The 23,577-nt window shown below is 47.7% G+C and overlaps 2 protein-coding genes across 2 annotated transcripts; both read left to right on the forward strand.

Moving 5' to 3' along the window:
* Window positions 1–66: 66 nt before the first annotated feature.
* Window positions 67–3,597, forward strand: LOC138730652 (polymeric immunoglobulin receptor-like). Its single transcript, XM_069876008.1, has 6 exons — window positions 67–176; window positions 602–943; window positions 1,351–1,680; window positions 1,768–2,097; window positions 2,731–2,942; window positions 3,535–3,597. The coding sequence occupies exons 1-6, from the start codon at window positions 140–142 to the stop codon at window positions 3,595–3,597; spliced, it is 1,314 nt and encodes a 437-aa protein (XP_069732109.1). The 5' UTR covers window positions 67–139.
* Window positions 3,598–13,116: 9,519 nt separating this feature from the next.
* On the forward strand, window positions 13,117–22,198 carry PIGR (polymeric immunoglobulin receptor). The gene is made up of 11 exons (XM_069876208.1): window positions 13,117–13,120; window positions 14,575–14,670; window positions 15,555–15,887; window positions 16,753–17,082; window positions 17,420–17,743; window positions 18,175–18,489; window positions 19,911–20,058; window positions 20,815–20,933; window positions 21,269–21,394; window positions 21,547–21,605; window positions 21,927–22,198. Exons 2-11 carry the CDS (start codon window positions 14,589–14,591, stop codon window positions 22,038–22,040), a joined length of 1,950 nt encoding a protein of 649 aa, XP_069732309.1. The 5' UTR covers window positions 13,117–13,120; window positions 14,575–14,588; the 3' UTR covers window positions 22,041–22,198.
* The last annotated feature ends 1,379 nt before the right edge of the window (window positions 22,199–23,577 follow it).

Below are 23,577 nucleotides of genomic sequence, written 5' to 3' on the forward strand. Positions count from 1 at the left end.
GACCACCAAGAGCAATCTGGGTGGTTCACCTTCCCAACCAAATCTCTCTCTTCTGTCCGATAACACAGATATCAGCAAAATCCCCTACGCAAGGCAAGATTGTTGAAGCCTGCCGAGAGAACATTCGTGACGATTGGACATGGAGATTCTCTTTCTCTTAGTCGCTTTGCTGCACGGTGAGTTGCCAAGAAATCACTCTGCAGCCACTTACACTGACAAGAACAGACAAAACTGGAACTGGGGACACAGGAACATCCCTGGCTAAATCCTCCCTTCTCTTCTCCAGACTGAAAAAGCCCATCCCTCTCAGCCTGTCCTCTCCTAGGAGGTGCTCTAGCTCTCAGATAATCTTCATAGCCTCCTCTGGACTTGCTTTAACAGATTTAATGGCTCTGCATCACCAGTTATCCTCTAGTGGATAATGTGATGCTCAAGGAAGGTAACAACATCCAAAATGAACTGAGCTTTCTGACCCAGATATCCCACTGGCACCACTCACAATCACGGCTCCAACTCAAGGAGCTATGCTGGTTTTTCCCAGGTGAGGATCTGGCTGTGTCTGAGTAACCAACAACTTCTGTTTCTTTCTTTCCTCCAAAAGAGCCAGTTTCAAGCACCTTGTATGGATCCAGGGTTTTAAGAGGTGAGGTTGGAGGATCGGTCACCCATCAGTGCTTCTACTCCATCACACCAGCCAACAGACACGACCGAAAATATTGGTGCAAAATAATAGAAAACAGAGTTTGCTACACTATTGTTTCCACCACCGGCTACACCTCGAAGAACTACACGGGGCGAGTGTCTCTCAAGGACATCCCTGAGAACGGCACCTTCGCAGTGACCATGACAGAGCTGAGGAAGGACGACACAGGGACCTATCGATGTGGCATTGGCCCCACCAACAGGGACCTGTACGTCACCCTCAACCTGACGGTTTTGGCAGGTAGGATGCTGCCAGGGGAGAGGGGAGGATCCGCTCAAAGAGCAGCCCGGCTTGCAGGAGCAGCTGGGGACCATATAAGAGAGCATCAGTATCAACTTGTTCTCTCATAGAATCATTAAGTTTGGAAAAGTCCTCTAAACTCATCCAGTCCAACCCCACCTTGTCAACTAAACCCAAATTTTCATGGTTACTGAGTGTTTGAACCCCTCTAGGGATGGAGACTCCACCACCACCCTGGGCAGCCTGTTCAAATTACCCTGTGCTATTAACCCAATATTTATAGTGATGGGGCATAAAAGTACACAGATTTGACCAAATCAGCTGTTCCTAAATGCAAAATGAAACTCTCTCCTGCCTGGCTTGGGGGCTGCGTGCCAGACAGTGCCTGCCGTGCTTTCTTCCTACAGATGTGGGCGCGTTGGAGCGGACTGAGGTTGTCTGGGGGGAGCTCCGTGGCTCTGTCACAGTCCTGTGCCCACCTGGGGACACCCGAGGTGGTGAGAAGAGGTTCTGGTGCAAACTAGGGACAAGTGGCTGCATCCTCATAGCCGACACCGACGGCTACGTGGGAAAGAGTTACCAAGGAAGAATCGTTATCCCCCCTCGGGATAGCTCTGGAGCTTTCAAAATCTTGATAAATGACTTAAAAAAAGAAGATGCGGGGCTGTACAGGTGTGGGACGGGAAGAGTTGGCAGCTGGGACAGCTCACAGATGGTGGCTCTGCAGGTAACCACAGGTAAGGTGGATGCTGAGGGCTTCACAGGTTCCTCACAGCCCTGGATGAGGAGCATGAAATGCTAACACAATCCTCTCCAACCTGCAGCCTCTGCCCTGCCCACGAGACCAAAATTTCTGAGTGGCTCTGTTGGAGGCTCCCTGTCTGTGAAGTGCCACTATGATCCCAAGGGGAACTACGAGAAGAAGTATTTATGCAGGTGGAAGGAAGCGAGCTGTGAGCTGCTCGTGGATTCGGATGGGTTCGTGCACGAGTCCTACAAAGGGAAAATACAAATAACCAGCAGCAACCAGGAAAATGGGACTTTCAGAGTGGTGATGAGCTACCTGAGAGAGGAGGATTCAGGATGGTACTGGTGTGGGGCTAAAAACGGGTACACAGAGCACACATCCTCGGTGAAGCTGCTCATCCAGAAGGGTAGGTAGGCTTGGAAAACAACATATCTCTTTTCTTCTTCTAAATCAGTCTTCCCCCTACCCCTCTGTGGGCATGAGAATAGACCCTCCGTTGTCCTATGCATAAATACAACAACGTTGAGGAACATCAGCTGTACCTCTTGCCTTACAGTTGTCAGCAAGTAACTGTCGTGATGCTAAAGGTTTTCAGAGGTGGGGATGTAAGCTGAGATTTCAGAGGAAATTTAGTTAGTTTGAATCTCATTATTCATTATTTATGAAAAGACATCCTGATCCCAGGCAGTGCAGAGCAGAGGCACGTGCTTTGCTCTGAAGACAAGCTGAAGGTTATCTCTCAGTTTCAGAAGCTGCGTCATGCAAATACACAGATCCCTGCAACCATCCAGCTGGCAAAGAGAGAAATACTGGGGTTAAAGCATGAATGTTTACCAAGTATTAATGTGCTTTCATTAATACTCCCAAGCTGTTTTCTGTAAGACTCAAAAGAAAATAGAAAAGCTTGGCTTTGGTCACATCATGCTCCATATCTTTTTATGTCAAGATTCAAGGTGAAAAAGCTAAATCTTTGGTAAACCTAACATGCTGTCTCTGCAAAAAGATGGATATTTAAGCCTCAGAATTATTTTCTCCATAGAAAACTGCTCTTCAAAAGACCCAGAAACATCTACTTTTGTGAAACCTGCTTTATCAACAAGGCCAGCCGCCTACAGCACGCCCACGCAGAGGAGCATCACGACCCTGACGTACACGACGGGCACCGTCACCGAGAGCACCAGCACCCTGCTGCCCACTTCCATCCCCAGCACCTCTGTAACCTCCCCAGGTGAAATCTATCACGAGAGGCAAGTCCACAGCCACATATCTCATCGGCACAAACTTGGTGGTCTATGCCTGTCTGCCTCATTTCATTGAATTATCAGGTTGGAAAAGACCTTAGCGATCTAAGGTCTAACAGGGCTCTACATGGGTTGCATGTTGAAAACAGAAGCAGGAGACGTTAGTAATTAAAAAAGCTGAAGGCAAGGTTATCTCAAGTCCAGCTGGGGTGTGTAGTTTTGAGCTTGTCTCTAAACCTTCTGGCACTGGTCGTTGCTGCAGATCAGCTGCCAGAGTCAATAGATGTGTTCCCATCTGTTATCTTTTGTTCAGATTGGAGATGGGACATGAGGAGACGTTGGGCTTGAGCAATAACACTGATGAATCTGTACCTGCTGCACACTTCACTGCACGCATCATCCAAGCACTTAGAGACAGGCAGCATCCCACACAGCGTTTGGGTGCTCTGTGTTGCTTAAGGAGCCATCTTTGGATGAGATTAATCAATAGTCTATTTTGGACGGTAATTATCCCATGATATTTCTCCACAGCAAGCCCTGTGGCTACCCCAGGGCGAGCGGTTTCTCCTGTGAATTTACCTCCTGTGCTTCCTGTTCCACAGGACGGCTGCGAGCAGCTCTTACACCCTTCACCCCAGCTATGGCCACCATCCAGCGTCCTGTGATTTGCATGGTTGGAGCAGATGCATTAGATAGTGCACTATCAGTCATGATTGAAAAAAACCACAAAGTCCACAAATCCAGCTCAATATCCTCAGCTGGCCCTCCACGCACCTTGGAGCTCAAAATTCTGTCTGCCTGTGGAGCTCTGAGAGCATTTATATCATTTTTGCAAGGAGACAACACATAGACACCCTCCAAACGCATGAAGGTCTACAGCACCTCAGAAAGAAAGAGTACAAACCTTGTTTGTGACTATGTATGATGAAAAAAAACCTCGTTTTCCCTTTGGAGGGTCTCATTTCCCATCCTTGAAGGTGTTTAAGGCCAGGTTGGATGGGGCTTTGAGCAACTGGATCCAGTGGGAGGTGTCCCTGTGAACGGCAGGGGTTGGAACTAGATGGGCTTTGAAGTTCCTTCCAAACCAAACCATCCCATGATTCATCTAGGAGCATAAACCCCACGAAATGGAGCAGAGGTAGCTGTAGAAATTAATTCCTCATAAACCCAACTCCAGATCAAACTATTTCATCTCCACTTGATTTTGTTGACTGTTGTCCTTTGATTTGGTCAAAGTTTATAACTCCTTTGCACTCTTCGGTTCATTAAGGTACTTGAGCCACCCCACAGCCAAATCAAAACCTAATTTAATTCTGATGGTTCTTTCCAGCTCATCACGTGAATCAGATCTCCTCCCAGTTGTGTTACCAGCTCTCATTTTACTGATTGTCATAACTATCGCTATTCTCACCCTGGCCAAAATAAAGCTTCAGAAGGAGGCAGGTAAGTCGACCAGGCAACAGCTTTTGGGTTCTGGTTGTTCTTTTGCGATGCCCTTGGCTTGGGGCTTCCAAGAGCTGGAGTCTGGTCCGCTGATAATTTTCAATTCTGCAACCAGTGCAGCCTGGAAGCACAACTCTAATTGCAAACAAGCAGCGCCCTTGGTTTTTCATGCGTTGAACAAAAAGCAAATGAAGAAAGCGGAAACTCTGAAGTCCTGCTGAAAGCAAGGTTGAGTTTTGCATACAGAAAATTTATGGCTCCATGAGTGCTCGGAAATCCTGAAGTATAAAGGGCAGGGACCGCGTGGTGCAAGCAGCTACGTGCAGAGAGCTTCTCGGGGCCGAATCCAGCCCATGTGGTGTAAAGACTTGCCCCAAAGGTCCTTGTTAACAACTGATTTTCAAAAATATACGCATATACATCTTATTCTGTAGCACAATGTCCCTAGAGATAAATTTAGAGACAAAAACCTTCAGCGAGGACAGCAGGGAGTGGAGATCTCACAAGAATTAAACTGGGATGCAGTGTCCCTAATCTAGAGTATTGAAATAGGCATTAGAGGAGCTGTTCCCTCCATCGCCCCCATGATTGGTTTATTTTTAAGGAGAAGAAAGAAGCGCCATGGGAAAACGAGAAGCAGCACCAATTCAAGCCGGTCTGACCCCTGTAAAAGAGCAAACAATGGAGGAAACACCACATCCAGAAAAAACTTCAGGAATGCAGGACAGAGTCTAGCAAATGGAGGTGAGTTTCCTGGGACAGGCATCTGCCTTGGTAGGAGAGAATGAAAACAAATTTTAAGCAGAGGGTTTGCAGCTTAGCACGTAAAATAACTCCATGGTTCAACCACAAGGTTCACAGTCCAAGAATTACAATCCCGTTGTCCAGAACTTGTGCTCTGATGCCAAACTATTGCCTTTATTCCTTATAAATCGACGTCAAGCCATCGATTTCAAAAGACTTGGATTAAATCCTATACAGGGTTTATATAATAAATGTATTATAGCATTGATTATAATTTTGCTTACACAGAATAGGCACGTTATCGCTCTTCCTGCTTCTTATTTCAACAAACTCTACTTATGACCTCTTGCAGTATTACACACAAGCAATTCTTGTTCACTGTTGCAATTGCACCATTCTTTTTTGTCCTACTTGTACAGGATAATCCATGCTACCCCTTGGAAGATTCAGGGTGACCAACTCATCTGTAAGAGGTGATATCTTCTGGTAAAATATAAAAACCAATGGGCTTGCCTCAGAGCAATAATACTCTTTAGAGAGAAGCTCTTGTAGAAGATACCTGAGCAAATGTTCTAGAATACATCACAATTGTGGAAATCCCTATCAGTGATATGTACTCTTTTCCATCAATTAAAAAAATAGATAAAACTGTGAAACACACCTAAAAATGAGAATGTAAAGCAGAAATTATTAATTGTACCTTTTGTTTCTAGATGTCCATATTCAGGTAAAGCCTGGGATAACTCTCCTCTCAAGCTGAGCAGGAGGTTGAATCCAGAAGTCCCCTCCGACCCAGGTCCCTCTGGCTTTGCTCTCAAGACTCCCTGAAATATCAGACCCATTTAAAACACCACATTTGGCACAAGAACAGAAGCACCCAGGAAATCGCTTGTAGAAATACTATAGAGGCAAAGCCAGCTCACAGCTTTTCTTCCATTTTCTATTGTTACAGCAATACTACATGGGGAAAAAAATACTTTTCAAGGTGAGTGATGAAGGCAGAACCCCCTTCCACCAAAGCCCTGCGTGCAAGAGCTCAGAAGTTTCCCTGCAGAAACCCAACGCGCAGCTATGAACCGCAAAGCGCCCGGCACCGCTTGTTGCTCCCTGCCCTGCTCAGAAGCCAAACGTCCTCTCTAGAGAGCTGAATTCCCACAGGCTGCTGAAACATCGCTTGCTATGGGGCTTATAGAAGAGGGAATAAAATAAAGCACCTGCAGTGAAGCTATTTGTGTGCAACCCTGAGTGCTTCTTGCAGAAGCAGAGCACCCCGAGGGAAAGGTGCAGCTGGGAAGGGGGTGTAGGATGAAGGACCCGTAGTTTTGCTGGTAAAAAATGAGGATTTTCTATTTTTTTTTCGAAGAAATTCTTACCCATTGGCTCATTTCACAGTGCATAAGCTCTATCCGACTTCAGCCTCTCAGACACACTGAAATTCTCAACTTCTATTTTCCCTCCACCTCTGCGGAACCACCCACAGCTTCCAAACCAAATCATTTCAGGCCAGACCCAAGCAGCAGCTTTGGTTTGCGAGCTCAGGTCTCACGCCGTGCTGCCAACTGTGCTTTAGCCCCCCAGCACAAAGAAAGCAAGCTCGGGGTTGTTTGTTTTCTGGAGCTGCCAAAGTGCTGTGGGACCTGTGACTTGGCAGGAGGATGTTTCCTCCTCTGTTAGGCGAGTAAATATATTTGCCTAAGATGACAGATTTGCTTTACCAGAAACCTGAAGGGTGAAAACAACGGCTTGGTTAAAGAAACTGCTCACCAACCTTGGACTAACTTTCCTTCCCCAAGATGCACAAGCGGTTGTGGGTCCCCTTGGCTGGTTTCCTCCAGGAATTCTATTGCCACGCTGCCTTCCTCCTGCACACCCTCCCCTCCACAAGCCCCTTTAAAGCCCATCTCTCTGCAAACTGCGGGACCGAGAAGGCGAGTGGGGAAGCCAACAGCCTGACACCCAAAGGAGAGGCACCTGGGAGAGCCAGAGGCATCGCAAAGCAAACACACCTGTGCCTATGGTGGCCAAGCAAGCACAACTCTGTGTTCAAGAGTAAAAAATAAAGTGATGCCAACAAGCAGTATGAGTGGGAAGGACGTGGCTTGCAACAGAGCCAGCGTCTGTCCCCGTCAAGGAGACATTGGGGCTGTTTTCTCAGCTCACAGTCCCCAACAGATCACCCCGTGCAAGCACAGCAGCAGCCTCGCTTCGAAAGCTTCTTCCTCACCTCTAAAGCTCCTTCCTCAGCTAAAAATCGGCACACTCCTGGAAAGAAAGGAGCTCAGCATCCTTAGCTGGAAAAAAGGCACGTCCCAAGATTGGCTCTAAGATCTGACAAACCCAATTCCAAGTCAGAATCTCTCCTACCCTTGGGCACGGCAGGAACGCCTGGAGCTGCTGTTGTGTTTGAGCTTTCACCAAGAGTGGACAAGAAAAGCTTATGTGACCCTCTAGTTGGAATAAATTACTGCTTTTTCATCATTAGTACAAGGTAAAGCAAGTTAATGATTCATCCCACAATATAAATGCTTATGTCTTCATTAATTTTGCTTTGTTGAACGGTTTCATTTCCAACAACCCCAACACTTCACATGGAATCTCAGTTTGGGTCCCTGTTGTGCCTAAGGTAGGAAAGCAAAGAAAGGGGGTTGAAGACAGCAGCAAAGCCCCTGCTTGTCATTTTTCATTTTAAAGAGATTATGATGTTCCTGGTCCACCCAGACAAGGCCAACCCTTGCCCCTCCAGACTCCTGCTCTTCCCATGAGGCTGAGGGGAGGCAGAGTAGCTGGAGAGAGCAGGGAAGGGAGACAGACCTGCTCCATTGGGACAATCAGCCAGTCTGGATCTGCTTAGGGAGACCGATTTCCAAAAAAATAATGCAATAGCTAAAATAGACCATCCTGGGTTTGTCCAGCTTTGCCCTATGAGGCTATTCTACCACTGGCTGCAGCGTCATAAGTTCAGAAGCTGGGTCAGTCCTTGTAGCAAGGAAACATGGTCACGACTCATGGCTGGAGTGGGGAAAGGACCCTCGTGTGCTCAGACTCACACCCTGTAGGACTTCCCTATGGTTGGACTCGATGATCCGGTGGGTCTTTTCCAACCTGGTGGTTCTATGATTCTATGATTCCCCGTATCTCTGTGGAACCCATCTCCAAAGCAAAGAATCCCAGAATCTAGTCCTGCCTAAGCAAAAAGCTTTCTTGAAGGCACCGTGCTGTGAGAAGAGCAGAACACCTTCCATGGACCAGACCCCAAGCAGCCACTGGGTTCCTTCTTAAAGGAGGCAGAGGGACGGTGGCACAGAGGAGAAGAGCACAGTGGCACAGAAGGTGGTGGCACAGAAGGAGGCAGAGCCCTTGGGGTGGCTGTTGTGCAATGGGAACGTGTAAGAAGGAGGGAAAGATCAGCCAGCACCCTCAACGTGTCAGCAGAGCTGGGATGGGCATCGACTCCCCCGCTCTCACACGGGGTGGTGCTCACCTGGCAGAGTTTTTGGATGCTATTCCTTTAAGGCACAACAGGTGGAAATGCAGGGCTAGAGGTGAGGAGTATTTAAAACAGCCTGGCAGTGCCAGAGCCCAGTGTCCAGCTGCAGGAGGGAGGTGGGACGCTCACAGGAGGTCCTGGGGTTGGCCACCGAGACGCCTCCAGACCCAGGGACGGTCAGTCTGAAAGAAAAGTACAAAATAGTCTGGGGAAGTCACTTGGAGTGTAAGTAATGCTTCTTCTTGTCTTTCTGAAATCTTATGTACTGATACTTTGGGATGGGGAAGGAGAAGAATACAAGTCTTGAGATGCTTTTATGGACTCTTCCTCGCTCCTGTGGGAAGCAGCAGCTCTGGAACAACGATGCATAGGTGGGAGAGACTGATTTCTTTAAAAGAAGGTCAGAAGCATAGGGTGAAGCTTATGATGTTTTTGCTTTCTTCTCTGCAGTGGATTTTTAATCTCTCTTTTCTGGAAAAAAAGGGTTCGCTATCTTTACAAGATCTGCGTTAAGTTTTAACATAGAAAGTATCTGTTAGTAATTATTACTGTAGCATCCAAACTACCACAACTCAGTCTATGGCCATTACAGCCTTCTGAATTACAACGTGGAGATAATTGTAGGGATGTGGATTTGAAATTTAAGAAGCGAATTGGTGCAGTTATGCCCCAAATGAGCTCTGAAAAGCTACCAAGTCTAAAGGTAAATAAATAGATAGTGAAACATAAGTCAACGAGATGTACATGGTTTCCTAAATCTGAAATAAGAGAAGCCTTGGCAGCCTCCTTTCATGCTTATACCAACAACGAAGGGGTGGGGATCCTTTCTCTGCAAAAGAAACATTCCTATAGGGCTTTTAATGCATTTAATCTAGCGTACAGAGCAATAACACCTCCTAATAGCAATCAATCATGCTGCTGCTAATGACACGCGCCCTGGTATTACCCATCCATCCATTCATCCCTCCAGCAGCTGCCACAGGGCAGGCTATAGCTGTACAGTAAGTGCTGCTGGATTAGAACATGGTCCTGCTCCTTGTGGCTATGAACGGCATTAAACTAGAGGAATAGTTCAATAGAGTTGAGGTTGGTTTCACTTTCCAGCCTGAGAGACAAGGGAAAAACAAAAGTGAGAAATAAATGCACCACTGCACTCTTATCTGAAAGCAAGAAGTTGGTACATGGGGTATCTAACACCTTAAACAACATGAAATCAGGTCACAAGTTGGTGTATGTTATACCTAACCCATTAAAGGAACATAAAATGAGGCCAGTAGCACAATCTCAGCAGGAATTTGAGTCACTACCAAGAGGTTATTTGTTTTTCCTTGCCTTCCAGAATATATTCTTTATATAGGAGAGTGTTTAACTGCCATTTACAAACATTCTTAGCCAGGAAGGTCACAAACTGATCTTATCAAATGCTGACACTCTTCTACAAGATCCGCCTGTTTCTGCTCACTGCATCACAAAATTAGCACCTCCTATTTGCTCTTCCCATTTAATAAAGGAGGCATTGGTTTGGAGCATGAAATATTTCTTTTCTGTACCTGTCTAGGTCAGCTTGATCTTTTATCTTAAAGGTGATTGCTCCTACAGAACTCCATGGAGGGGATCGGTGGCTTTTCCCCATCCCACCAAAGCAAATAAAACTTGTAATCAAGCCACCTATGCAGCAGTGGTGGTGGGCAGCATAAATGCATAGGCAGTCCCAGTCCTGAGCAGCAAGAAAGTTCTTGCTGTGCCCTTCTTGTAGGCACAGAAGCCTCCAGCAGTTCCATAAATCATCCCTCGCATGCACACCAGTGCTCCTCAGCACCACTTGTGCCTTCAATAGTTTGCATCACAGTGTTACAGTGGGTCTTATTTTGAAAGGCTTTGAGGAGAAAAAATACTTACTCCATTCTGTTTGTTATTATTTGTCATATTATTCAACAATAATAAACATTCTACATAATAGGAGAGCTCCTGGGCTAGAATCAGAAATGTGGCGACTAAGTCTTCGCGTTTTGTTGATCCCATGGCACGTCCTTGACTCTGGTCATCGTGAAGAGCAATAGTTAATAGCTAATGGGTTGAACTGTGTTGATCCCTGGCAAGCGGTGTTAGGGGTGTCCTGGTTTCTCCAAGCTCAACAGTCCAGCTGAGTCAGCAGAATTTAGGAGCTGGACTCTGGTATTTCATACCCAGCATGAGTAGCTGTCTGCCTGGGTTTGCATAACTTGGAAGTCGGCTCTCGGTCTCTTTCAGATCATTATAAATCTGAAGATATTGCTCCCCAGGACTGGTGGAGCATTAAAATTCCCTTGTCACTCAGTGGAGGCTCCATGCAGCGAATCATAAGAGCACGGCAATGTGTCAGATCAAGACACTGTTATTCGTTCTCAGGATGATACTAAGACAACAAAAACACTCAGCTGTCTTGAGTTGGAAAGCAAGGGGGGGAAAATAGTCATTATATGGCAAAGGGTCTAAACATCTCACTCAGTGCTAGTCAACAGAGCCCTTTGGGGTAGCACATGCGTCCACGAAGCCCTAACGCTCTTAGTTAGTGAGGAGAAACACCACAAAATTCAAATTATGGAAACCTGTTACAAGTTGTCATGAGTTTTTACTGTCATTAGATAAAAGGAATATGTGCAAACACTTCCCAGGTTTCTCATGCACTCACACACCCACGGAGCCACCTTCAATGGTGCTTCAGCAGCCCTTCCCAAGCTCATGATCACAGCTCAAGCTGAGCATGGAGATGGTGGCTAGGAGAAAGTCCATGCCATTTGCCTGGTAATGGCTGTATCTTATGTTTTAAAGCATATTACAACTGAACGTTTTGATTTGTTAGCATCAATCTTGCTCAATAGCCTGTTCTGTTCTGGTTTTGTAGGTTATAATTCTTTGAAATCCCTGTTGCCTTATACACACAAGCACACCAGCACTCCACAAACAGCTGGAGCTCCCCCCACCCTACAAAGCATCCCAGACAGGACAACATCATCACCCCTTTCCACTTCAAACTGTTCCCCTCATCCACTCCCTGAGCAAGAGCCCCTCCCCAGCTTTCCTTGAGCCCCTTTTGGTGCTGGAAGCTGCTCTAGTTTCCCCCCAGAGCCTTCTGTTCTCCTGGCTGAACAACCTCAACACTTGTCATAAGCTTCCTTCCCAGCTGCTCTGGAGGTAGCTACGTGGTGTTTCCTGATGGTTTCAAGCCTTTTGGCTCTTCAATACCCCCCTGCAAAGCTTTGCTGTCCCATCTCCTCTCTCCTTCCAACTCCCCCTCCATCTGCAGAAACAATAATTCAAATCACTTGCACGACCACTTACTTGCACTCCCTTTCATATGAACTCAGCAAATATTCTCCTCACTGGAGCTCCGAAGATTTAAACCTGGTGCTCTGACTAGAGACAGCAAATCCACCAGCAGATGTTCGTTGAAAGCAAGAAGGAACTAGAGCTCTTTCACCAACAGCTCATAGAATCATAGAATAACCAGGTTGGAAGAGACCCACCGGATCATCGAGTCCAACCAAGCTCGATGAGATTCTCCTCCATCATCTCAAACAGCACTTGTTCATTGTGGAACAACCAGCAAATCTCGCTTCCAGCGCTTCTCTGGGCTAGGAAGTGCCACTCACTGAGGGCAGAGAGGGGTTTTCCAGCCGTCCAGCTCAGTGGATCAGCAGGAAAGTAGATTTTTACGTAGCCAGTGGCCGCGCTTGCTCAGACTTGCTCTACATGGGAGTTCTCCCCATTCATTCATCGACTAGGGGAAGGTTTTAACTGCGTCTGAGAAAATGGGACCAGAGGCAGCTCAGAGCTTGCAGGAGCACCCAGGGTTCTTGTGTAGACACGAGTACACGTGAGCCTCTAGAGATGTAAATATTCCTTCCCACTCTAACACGCACACAAAGACCCTGACGCTACCACTCTTGCGCACATCTTTCTGGACACAGCTCTATCTTTGATCCAAAGCAGAGGTCTCGGTGACCCTTCTCTACCTGATCAAAGGATGCTGTTGGTAACCCTGAAGTAGCCGATGGCTTTGGGAAGGAATCAGACTAACAGATTGTTCCAATTTAGCCAAGAAGGGGAAAACTGAACTAGGATCCCGCTTGCCCTGCAGAGCGAGAGGTGGAGGGCAGCGAGGTGGCCATCAGCCAGGGGAACTGCTCTTAGCAAAGGGCAAATATCAAGGCCCTTTTTGTGCCATATTGTTTGCTCTCTGCAGAATGTTGTGTTTGTCTTGCTGGCTGCTGTGGGGATCCATCTGAGAGAGCATTTTCCATGCTCAGAGTTAATTATTAGCCATGCATGCATGGCCACTGAGCAATTACAAATCACAATACAAGGAAGAAAGCACAACAGAACACCTTTCATCTTAACACGGAAATAAAAGCCTTTTACTCCTACCGGGAATTACCCTTAATAAAGTTGTGTCACTTGACACCCTGAAATCCAATTTCTGTGAATGTTTATAAAGACTTTCATTGGCATATATCTTCTCTAGAACTTGGAGTACGCAGGGAGATCAAAAGCCTTGATCAGAAAATGCCCATTCCCACCACTCCACCACTCAGTGTCCAACAAGACAGCTCAGGATAAAGAAAAAAGCCTAGACAATTGAGAGCCTTGGCTTCCTCTGAGCCATCATTCAGCCCAAAAGAAAGGAAAAGTCAAAAATACTCACCCTGTAGATGACAGGCATGTTTCAAGAGACACACGGCTTGGTTTGGCGTTCCTCAGTAGCCATAATTTTGGGTTCTGGCCAAGAATTGGGTTTGGTGCAGTGGGTTTGATGGATATATAGCTGGGACAGTGCTATATCAGTTTAACTCTGGTTCTTGGAGGGGTAGGGATGAGGGGTAAATCCCTGCAGCTCACAAACTTTACCAGCAGCTAAGGAAATAATCAAAAAGAAATAGTGACGTTATTACCCGTTTTCTCTTTTGTGTGTCCTTGAAGAGATGAGTGAAACAAAGAGTAGGAATTAAATACAGAATTCAGGTGGATGCTGTGCTCTACAGAAATCTACAGCGAGGGTGGTAAGATGTAGATGTCCCATCAGTGCAGTGTTCAGATTCAGGTTGGATGGGACTTTAAGCGACAGGACCTAGTGAAAGGCATCCCTGCTTGTGGCAGGGGGGTTGGACTGGATCATCTTCAAAGGTCCGTTCCAAACCAAACCATTCTGCAAGACAGGTTTTCTGAAGGAGCGGTTTTGGCACTCAGGCTCACAGGAGAACAAGCCTTCCTTTCACCGCATGAACAACATCGAAAGAAAATATGACCCCAGCTCTTAAACTATCAGAAGAATTATTATCTCCTGGCAAGGGTCAAGTGAGCCATTGAGCTCCAGGCTGCCACTTGACTTTCATGCTTGCCAGGGTTCAGTGGATTTTGGAACATTTTTGGACTTCAACCTTGTGATGGGCTTCTGATTTACAGGTGTGAAGCCTGATTTCTGATTTTCATTCTGATTCGTTTCTGATTTTGAATCAAGTCTCTACTGTTTTGGCTAAAATCACTTTTTATGCTGTCGCCTGTCCACAGGACGATGTCCCTGCAGCAGTCTGCTCCGATAAACATGTTGGTGGCTTACAGGCGCTGCATTAACCGAATTTGTCATAAGAACAACTCCATTTACACAAGGGAAGATCGGGGTGCTGGAGTGAGATCCATGGGCAGTCATGTTGCCATGCAGCTGCACAGGCACGAACAGCAGCTCCCACTTTCCAATTCAGTTGGGAGAGAAGCAATTAAATGCTATATGGTTTAGTAATTGATAGGAATGGTTGGACTCGATGATCTGGTGGGTCTTTTCCAACCTGGTGATTCTATGATTCTATATTTCTCTCTATTTCAAGTAGCCCCAACCCTTATATCCCACAAGCATGAGGACTATTAGATGACTCTATTGGTTAAATTAATTACTTTGCAAGCGTGATTATTCACCAATTCCTACCTTTTCCAGGGAATGCAAGAAAAATGACGTTACTGGCATTCTTCCTCCTGCTCACCGTCCTCCCAGGGGAATCTGCAAGAAGCAGATACCTCCCCAAGGCAGCAAGTAAGTGCAACCCCCCCTGGGGCACAGGTCTTCTGGGTGGCCTAAGAACAGAGGTGGCGTTACTGAGGGGGAAGCAGGGTTCGGGGAATGCCTCCATCCCTTCGGTGCCCATCACTGCCATGGGATCATCTGGACCACATGATGCTGACTGACCATGAGCCAGCAGTGGCCCAGGTGGCCAAGAAGGCCAAGGGCATCTTGGCTTGGATCAGAAACGGCGTGGCCAGCAGGGCCAGGGAGGTTCTTCTCCCTCTGCACTTGGTGCTGGTGAGGCCGCTCCTTGAATCCTGTGTTCAGTTCTGGGCCCCTCACCACAAGAAGGATGTTGAGGCTCTGGAGCGAGTCCAGAGAAGAGCAACGAAGCTGGGGAGGGGGCTGGAGAACAAGAGGAGCAGCTGAGAGAGCTGGGGGTGTTTAGCCTGGAGAAGAGGAGGCTGAGGGGAGACCTCATTGCTCTCTCCAACTACCTGAGAGGAGGTTGTGGAGAGGAGGGAGCTGGGCTCTTCTCCCAAGGGACAGGGGACAGGACGAGAGGGAATGGCCTCAAGCTCCACCAGGGGAGGTTCAGGCTGGACATTAGGAAAAAAATTTTCACAGAAAGGGTCATTGGTCCCTGTCCAAGGCTGCCCAGGGAGGGGGTTGAGTCCCCTTCCCTGGAGGGGTTTAAGGGACGGGTGGACGAGGTGCTGAGGGACATGGGTTAGTGATTGATGGGAATGGTTGGACTCAGTGATCCGGTGGGTCTCTTCCAATCTGGTGATTCTACGATTCTATGCTGCACAACCCTATGTCCACACTTGCCTCCGTACACCTGCCCTGCTCTGCAGACCCACAGGGTTGTGCAGCACACTGATATTTACAGCCAACGTGTTTTCCTCTTGCAGTCTCCAGCCCCGTGTTCGGACCAGATCAGGTCTATGGGCTGCTCAACGGGGTGGTTACTGTGAAATGCTTCTACCCTCCCACCAGCGTGAACAGACACGACAGAAAGTACTGGTGCAGGCAATCATCCACGCGCTGCATGACCATTGTCTCCAGCAATGGCTACACCGCTCCAGGCTACCAAGGCAGAGCCTCCATCACCAACCACCCGCAGGAAGAAAACTTCGAGATTAACATCACCGGGCTTACTATGGCAGATACAGGCACCTACCAGTGTGGAATTGGTGTCAACGGCAAAGGGCTCTCCCACAGAGTCAATCTGGAAGTTACTAAAGGTAATCACGGCCTTAGGGTTCCTTAGAGTATTATGTTCTTTTACTTTTTTTCACGCCACAATGACTAAAAGCTCAAAATGCCCCATGCTCTTGGGAAACAGCAGCATTCATTTTCCTTTCTATCCTAACAGAATTGTTATACTATAAATCTGACTTAAAAATCAGATTAAATGAGCCTCATCTGAAAGCCACAAACACTGCTTAAATACTACTGACCTCTCTCAGCCACTAAGATTTAGGGAGATACAGTCGGAGGGCAGAACTGCCTGTCGCTCCCATGTACCCTCCAACCCGTGGCTGAAGCTTCGCAAGTCGAGTCGGGGATGGCCCCACGGTGTCGGGCAAGGGCCACGGGGCACAGCACGGGGTGAGCTTGTGGCATGGCCCCTGGCAGGAAGGCTCTGTGAGAAACGCTGCTAAAGAGTCTTGAAATGCATGACAGACACGGGATGCAATTGAGTAGATCCTGGCCAGGAGCAGCAGGTGATCATATGATATAGCAAAGTATAGAAAAACCCTACATTAAAAAAAAAGCCTTCAGAGGTACAGATGAGTCACACGCAGTTATAGAATCATGGAATTGTTAAAGCTGGTAAAGACCTCTAAGCTCATCCAGTCCAACCATCAGCTCAACCCCACCGTGCCCACCAAACCATGTCCCCAAGTGCTATGTCTACATGGTTTTTTGAACACCCAAGGGATGGAGACTCCCCCACTGCCCCGGGCAGCCTCTGCCAGGGCTTCACCACTCTTTCAGTAAAGAAACCTTCCCTAATATCCAATCTAAACCTTCCCTGGCACAACTTGAGGCCATTAAGGACAGAGCAGGCAGTAGACGCTGACTGGTGACTCTGTACACATGCAGGTCCGCACGTACCCGAGGGACCTGAGCTCTTCTACGTGAAGCTGTACAGCACCTTGACCATGTCCTGCAGCTTTGGGGAGAGCACCGCGAGCATGAGGAAATACCTGTGCAAGATGGAGAAAAGCGGCTGCCGTAACATCATTGATAGCCATGGGAATGTTGATAAGGAGTACACAGGGCGAGCTATGCTGAGCAATGAGGAGCCTCCAGGCACGTTTGGCATCGTGATAACCCAGACAAACTGGGAAGACATTGGCTTGTACGTGTGCGGGGTCGGCACCTACGGGCAGAACGGAGAAACAAAGGAACTGGATGTGCACGTCTATGAGGGTAAGGAAACTATTCCCTTTGGTTTATCTCTGCTTCTCTTTTGAAGCATCACTAACAGCCTCACTGTATTAGCCGAGAACCTTAGTTTCCCTTTGCAGGGCACTATTATCCCATTTAAATGACTAAAAAGACGAGAAAATATCTGTAACATTCTAAACCATCACTAGCAAAGCTTGTATCAAGACCTAACGTCCCCAGCACAGTTTCCTGCCATCTGCAGCCCCAAGCTTTGCTTTAGCCAAAAGAACTTTGATCTGATAATATTTATGCCCTTGGGAGGCTGCCACACAGGCGAGAGTTAGACATGTGTAACTGTTCATTTCATTTTTATCTCCAGAGACAAAGGCTCCTCAAGGAAAGCCCACAATAATTGGAGTGAAAGGAAGCTCAGCAACTTTCACATACCACTACGAGGGTCTAGAAAAGTCCTTAACGAAGTACTGGTGCAAGTGGAGACAGTACGGGTGTGCTCGGATCATCGATAACATGGGGTTTGTGTCGGGCTTGTACGAAGGAAGAGTGGCCATGTTCGACAACCCAGAAAACAAGTCGGTCACCATCATCCTGAACCAGCTGAAGGACAGTGACAAAGGCTATTACTGGTTCATGACAGACGAGGTGAAGGAGCAGCAAACATCAACTGAGCTGGAGATCATAGACGGTAAGCGCGTTGGCAGTTCTCTGCCTGCTCAGGAGGTACCAAACCACCCCCTAAGAACCCCAGAAAAGCTCCATCTGCTCCTTTGAGATATGAGGTTCAACTCTGAACTGCATAAGGTGAAACACAGTGCCAGTCCTCCCACATTCCAGTAGCTTTAAAATGGAAACACAAGGTTTCAGCTTTACGGAAAGTGTTCACAAAAGTTTCTCATGCAAGTACTTCTTAAGCCTTGAAAAATAACCCCACCAACCCAGCTTTCACCCAGAAATGCACATACAGCATCCTTAACATTAATATAGCAATTTAAGGAGCCCCTTTTCCCCACAAAGATGCATCTCCTGGTTCACCGTTTCTAATAGCATCACTACTCATTGACTCCCATTCCACTGAAACCACTAACATCAGCCTTGATGTTCTCTTTGCCCTCACAGGAGAGCCTGGACTGAAGGGAAAGATGGAAGTGGAGGCACAAGAGGGTTCACGGTTGAATTTAACTTGCTTTTATCCGTGCAAGTACTACTCCTACCAGAAGTACTGGTGCAAGTGGAGCAGCTCCAACTGCACCCTAATGCCTTCATCCGACCAAAGGCAGCCAGGGCCAGATGTTACCTGTGACACAGACAACAAGGTGGTTATCCTAACCTTTGACTCCGTGAAAAAGTCAGACGAAGGGTGGTATTGGTGTGGAGTGAAGCGCAACGGGCTCTACGGGGAAACCATGGCAGTCTACCTGCAGGTGACCGAAGGTGAGCTCCAAGGCAAAGGCAGGCAGGGGCTTTCCATCTCACCAGGGCTTTCAATCATGCTGCCTTCAGCTCAGAAGAAAAGTCCTCTCCATAGCCACTAGGCTGCAGCACCTCAAAACACAAGTGCTCTCATCCAGGCAGCCTCCCAGACCAGGTGCCAAGATCACCCTGATGCCACACAGCTTGTCAGAGATGTTTCCATTCACTCATTGGCTTCTGCTTCCCGCTCGTAAAAATACCCACCAGCCTAAAAATCACTTTCTTCCACACCGTTTGTATTTTCTAACCCTATTCTGACTAATTATTGCTATTACATCTCGTAGAAACATTTGGTTCTGCCAGCACCTGACAGCTGTCAGGGTAAGAGCTGCACGTAGTTCAAAGATGCATCTCTCTCTAGGGAGATTATTATCTCAATTAACAGGAAAATTGTAGGAAGCAGGAAAGGAAAGGCCATCACCAACTGCCCTGGGACAGCAAGGGGTTTAGTCTCAGCTTTGGTCCAGTATCTTGTTTTTCTTGGGAGGGAATATTGATAGAAGCAGTAGAAGCAGAGCAGGAAAAAAAAAAAGTACAGGATTGGATATCCCACATGTAACCATCCTACATGGGTGATGGTTGGAGTGAAACAGCCTCATCTCACTGCCTTTGGTGGGCAAAGAGCTGGAAATAAAAGCAAACCAAGTAGTACTAGAGGCAGAGCTTAGAAGTGCAAGACTTTTGAAAAGTACATAGGCAGAGAGAGAAGACTTGAGATTTGTGCAATACATCGTTTGGACTGATTTCAGCTGTGTAAACGCTGCTTTAAAGTGTCCCTCACATACAGCCCAAACCCAGTGCAGGTCCACGTGCACCAAATATAGATTCATAGAATGTCTGGGGTTGGAAAGGACCTTTATAGGTCATCCAGTCCCTGCCACAACAGGGGCATCTTTAATCAGATCAGGTTGCTCAGAGCTCCATCCAACCTGGCCCTGAATGTTTCCAGGGGTGTGACATCTGCCACCTCCCTGGGCAACCTGGGCCAGTGCTTCACTCAATTTTTCCCTTTTATCTGGTCTAAATCTCCCCTCCCTTAGTTTAAAACCATTACACCTTGTCCTGTCACAACAGGACTTCCTGTAAGTCTATCCCCAGCTTTCCTGGAGCCTCTTTTTGTCCTGGAAGCTGTTCTGAGGTCTCCCCAGAGCCTTCTCTTCTCCAGAATGAACAACCCCAACTCTCTCAGCCTGTCCTCATACGGGAGGTGCTCCAGCCCTCGTATAATCTTTGTGGCCTCCTATGGACAATAGAGAATAGAATCATATAATGCTTTGGACTGGAAGGGACCACAAAGGTCATCTGGTCCTAAAACACATCCAACTAGTTTTTGTGTCACCATTTAAATGCTGCTCATCCAACTAACCTCAATTCTTCCCTAGGAGAAGTAGCAAGAAGTGCCGACCACAGCCTAGACCTCCTGGACGTTGATGCCGACAACCACGTTGAAGTCGACGGCCACGCTGAGGGTGGCTCAGCTCCCCAGGGAAGAGCCTCCGATGTTGCCGTGCAAAGCGCATCCTCAGCAAAGTTTGTACTCCCCATCATTTATAATTTCTATGATATTTCGATGAACCCCTTGTTGGTATTATGTTCGCACACTGTGTGCGTGGTCTAAAACAAAGAAAATTCTTGTTGCTGAAGTAATTGGCTCAAAATAGCAGATGAAAACGAGCAAGAAAGTTAGAGCAAAAGATCTGATAACTCAAAACTGATCTGTAGCCTAAGTAAGAAATTAAAAGAAGTAAGAAATTCCCAGAAGGAATGATTAGAGATTCCAGGTATAGAAAACACAGTTGAAAACACTTCTGTCAAGATTAGATAGCGCTCCTTCAGGCATTTATAACCATAGAATCATAGATATCCTGAAGCAGAAGGGACCCACAAGGACCATCGTGTCCAACTCCTGTCCCTACTCAGGGCACCCCAACATTCACTCCTCCCCTTGTGAAGAAATAGCAGAGCATGATGAGGTCTCCCCTCAGCCTCCTCTTCTCCCGGCTGCACAGACCCAGTGACTCCAGCCTCTCCTCATACAGCTTCCCCTCTAGACCCTTCACCAACTTCATGGCCTCTTCTGGACACAATCTCTCTCCTATATTTTTATTTACCCCTCGTGATGGGCTGTGAAATACTTCATTAATTGAATTGCATTGGGCTTGCTCAGATTTACCATCCAATATAGAGTCTGGATTGTTGGACGTTCAGAGACTTCAGCCTTGCATCATTTAAAGAAAAAGCAACTGCATTGCAGAGCTCAGTGTTGTACCTTTCCCTTCACTCCAGCTCCGACGAAAGCCCCCCTCCCAATCTGCTTCTTCAAATCCTGGCCCCTGTTGGTGCCGCGATCCTGATCCTTGCTACAGCTTTCGCCGTCTTTAAATACAGGCAGATGAAGAGGTCTGGTGAGTCCCAGGTTGCTTTATTCTACTTTTTTAAGAGATATCAACAATATTAAAATGAAAGAGTCGCTTTGTGCATCGCTGCAGGGCTGAGCTGCTCCCCTGGTCCCTCCCCGTGTGATGGGGAGACAAGGGACCCAACCTCTGCCACTGACCCCATCCATACGGCTCCGACATTCAGCGTGCGGGGGGGCTGGGATGAGACAGGGGCTGCCCCTCCGCGAGTTTTGCACGTTGCGTTGCACGGTATCTCCTTGCACAGAGGCAGTTTGGGGGCTGAGGTGTTTGCGTTGACCATGAACAAGCGTGCAGGGTATTTCTCTCCTCCCTCTTCACAGACCTGGTGTCGGTCGGGAGCTACAGGACCAACATCAGCATGTCGGACTTCGAAAGCGTGAAGGAGTACAGCGCGAGCAATAACGCCTGCGTGCAGGAGAGCCAGGAGACTCAGATAGGAGGGGACGGTAGGTAGCTGATGGGGTGGGTTGCTCTCCAGACCCAGCCCTGGATGCGAGGCTGGGGCAAGCGAGGAGCTCCTAGAAGGATCTTACACCAAAGCCACAGCCTGCCCACCAAGGGTTCCCATGTCCTAATGCCACCTGTTCTCTCCCTGCAGAGTTTATCACCTCCACAGCCACCCCAGAAAGCACTGCTGAGGCAAAGAAGGCAAAAAGGGTAAGAGAAGACAGTAAAAAGCCCACTGATCTGGGAGACACTGCCCTCCAGCCTGTGCCAAAGAAGCTGCCTTCCTCCAGGGTCCTTATTTATACCCAGGTGCCCCCCATCATACCTGGATCCAGGCACCTAGAATCATAGAATCACCAGGTTGGAAAAGACCCACCGGATCATCGAGTCCAACCATTCCCATCAATCACTAACCCATGTCCCTCAGCACCTCGTCCACCCGTCCCTTAAACCCCTCCAGGGAAGGTGACACCTGTGTTAATCCCTGCCATGTGCTGTAGCAGATGACAGTGTCTTTCTGTCCTTCTCCAGAGCTCCAAGGAGGATGCTGACCTTGCCTATTCCACCTACCTGCTCACCTCCAGCAGTGTGGTGCAGGGTAGCACCGGGGCGGGCAGCGCCGCAGAGATGCAGCCGAGGGACTGAGAGGCAACTGGGACCAGGACTGGCGCTACCTTGAGGACCAGAGCAAGGCATCAGCAAGCAGCACTGTTTATTGCTACCACAATTTGCTATAGCTTGACCTTTTCTTGCTTAAATTCGGCTTTGAGCAGTGATTTTTGGAGGAATCGTATGATGCCAAATGGGGCAGCTGGGTTGGAGTGAGCAGGTTGGACTGGGAAACAAAAGGAGCTCGAGTGGCTTAAACCACCAGCAGCCCCAGCCTCACCAGTGCCCTTCCAACGCGGCAGGCTCTCAAAAGCCAGAAGGCACATTTAAGAATATAATCTCATTTTTCTTCTAAAGGCAGCTGGAAAACTCTCTAGAACAACACCTCGCACTTTCGATTCCTCTAAGCTTTCTCACCCAGAAGGCAGCACCTGCAGACCAGGCATGGTGTTTCATGGAAATTGCTTCTCTGGCTTTGATATTCTTCTTCATCACTGTTACTTTCTAAATCACTTTATCTGAGGGTTATTCAGCTTCTCTGCCTGCATCTCACTGACAGACAGGAGCCATGCATCAATTGCTTGCTCTGTCGTCTGCTCTCAAAAATAAGACCAAGAGACAGACACTCAATTAGCAGACATTGTCGTTTCCGCTTGGCTGAACATGAAGTCAGCCAGGAGAAATGTGAGTGACATGTGGCTCGGGTTTATTAAGCAAAGGGTGGGTTTTCAAGGTCACTCTCAGTGGGGTGGCTCTGTGCTGTTCTGACTCCAAGTCAGATATAGGAGATTGTTGGTTCAGCTGGGGAGTTTGGTCTGTATTACAGACCAAACTCCCCAGCTGAACCAACAATCTCCTATTTCTGACTTGGAGTCAGAACAGCACAGAGCCACCCCACTGAGAGTGACCTTGAAAACCCACCCTTTGCTTAATAAACCCGAGCCACATGTCACTCACATTTTCCCTGGCTGACTTCATGTTCAGCCAAGCGGAAACGACAATGTCTGTAATTGAGTGTTGTCTCTTGGTCTTATTTTTGAGAGCAGACGACAGAGCAAAGCAATTGATGCATGGCTCCTGTCTGTCAGTGAGATGCTGGCAGAGAAAGCTGAATAACCCTCAGATAAAGTGATTTAGAAAGTAACAGTGATGAAGAAGTAACAAAGCAGAGAAGCAATTTCCCATGAAAACACCAGGAATGGGATAAGCTGGTGCCTGCCTGGCATAGTGAGTGATTGCAGAGGTGTTTGACAGGGCCAGAGCCTTGGGTTGGGTTGAAAAGGATCCTAGAGCCCATCCAGTTTCACCCCTGCCCTGGGCAGGGACACCTCCCACTGGATCAGGGGCTCCAAGCCCCATCCAACCTGGCCTTGAACCCCTCCAGGGATGGGGCAGCCACCCCTGCTCTGGGCAACCTGGGCCAGGACCTCCCCACCCTCACAGGGAAACATTTCTTCTCAAGATCTCATCTCAATCTCCCCTCTTTCAGCTTAAAGAGTTTTCATCAAGTATAAAAATGAAATTGTTCCTGAATCATAGACCTCCCTATGATATGTGCTGAGATGAGCTTTGC

Source organism: Phaenicophaeus curvirostris, chromosome 24 (genome assembly GCF_032191515.1).
Source record: "Phaenicophaeus curvirostris isolate KB17595 chromosome 24, BPBGC_Pcur_1.0, whole genome shotgun sequence".
Classification (NCBI taxonomy): domain Eukaryota; kingdom Metazoa; phylum Chordata; class Aves; order Cuculiformes; family Cuculidae; genus Phaenicophaeus; species Phaenicophaeus curvirostris.

Excerpts from the sequence above, each read along its gene's own strand:
- LOC138730652 (XM_069876008.1), top strand. The coding sequence starts at position 140 with ATGGAGATTCTCTTTCTCTTAGTCGCTTTGCTGCACG. Across the intron at positions 177-601 it reads CTTAGTCGCTTTGCTGCACG|AGCCAGTTTCAAGCACCTTG; the intron begins GTGAGTTGCCAA and ends TTCCTCCAAAAG. Across the intron at positions 2,098-2,730 it reads GAAGCTGCTCATCCAGAAGG|AAAACTGCTCTTCAAAAGAC; the intron begins GTAGGTAGGCTT and ends TTTTCTCCATAG.
- PIGR (XM_069876208.1), top strand. The coding sequence starts at position 14,589 with ATGACGTTACTGGCATTCTTCCTCCTGCTCACCGTCCTCCCAGGGGAA. Across the intron at positions 15,888-16,752 it reads CAATCTGGAAGTTACTAAAG|GTCCGCACGTACCCGAGGGA; the intron begins GTAATCACGGCC and ends GTACACATGCAG. Across the intron at positions 20,059-20,814 it reads CAAAGCGCATCCTCAGCAAA|CTCCGACGAAAGCCCCCCTC; the intron begins GTTTGTACTCCC and ends CCTTCACTCCAG.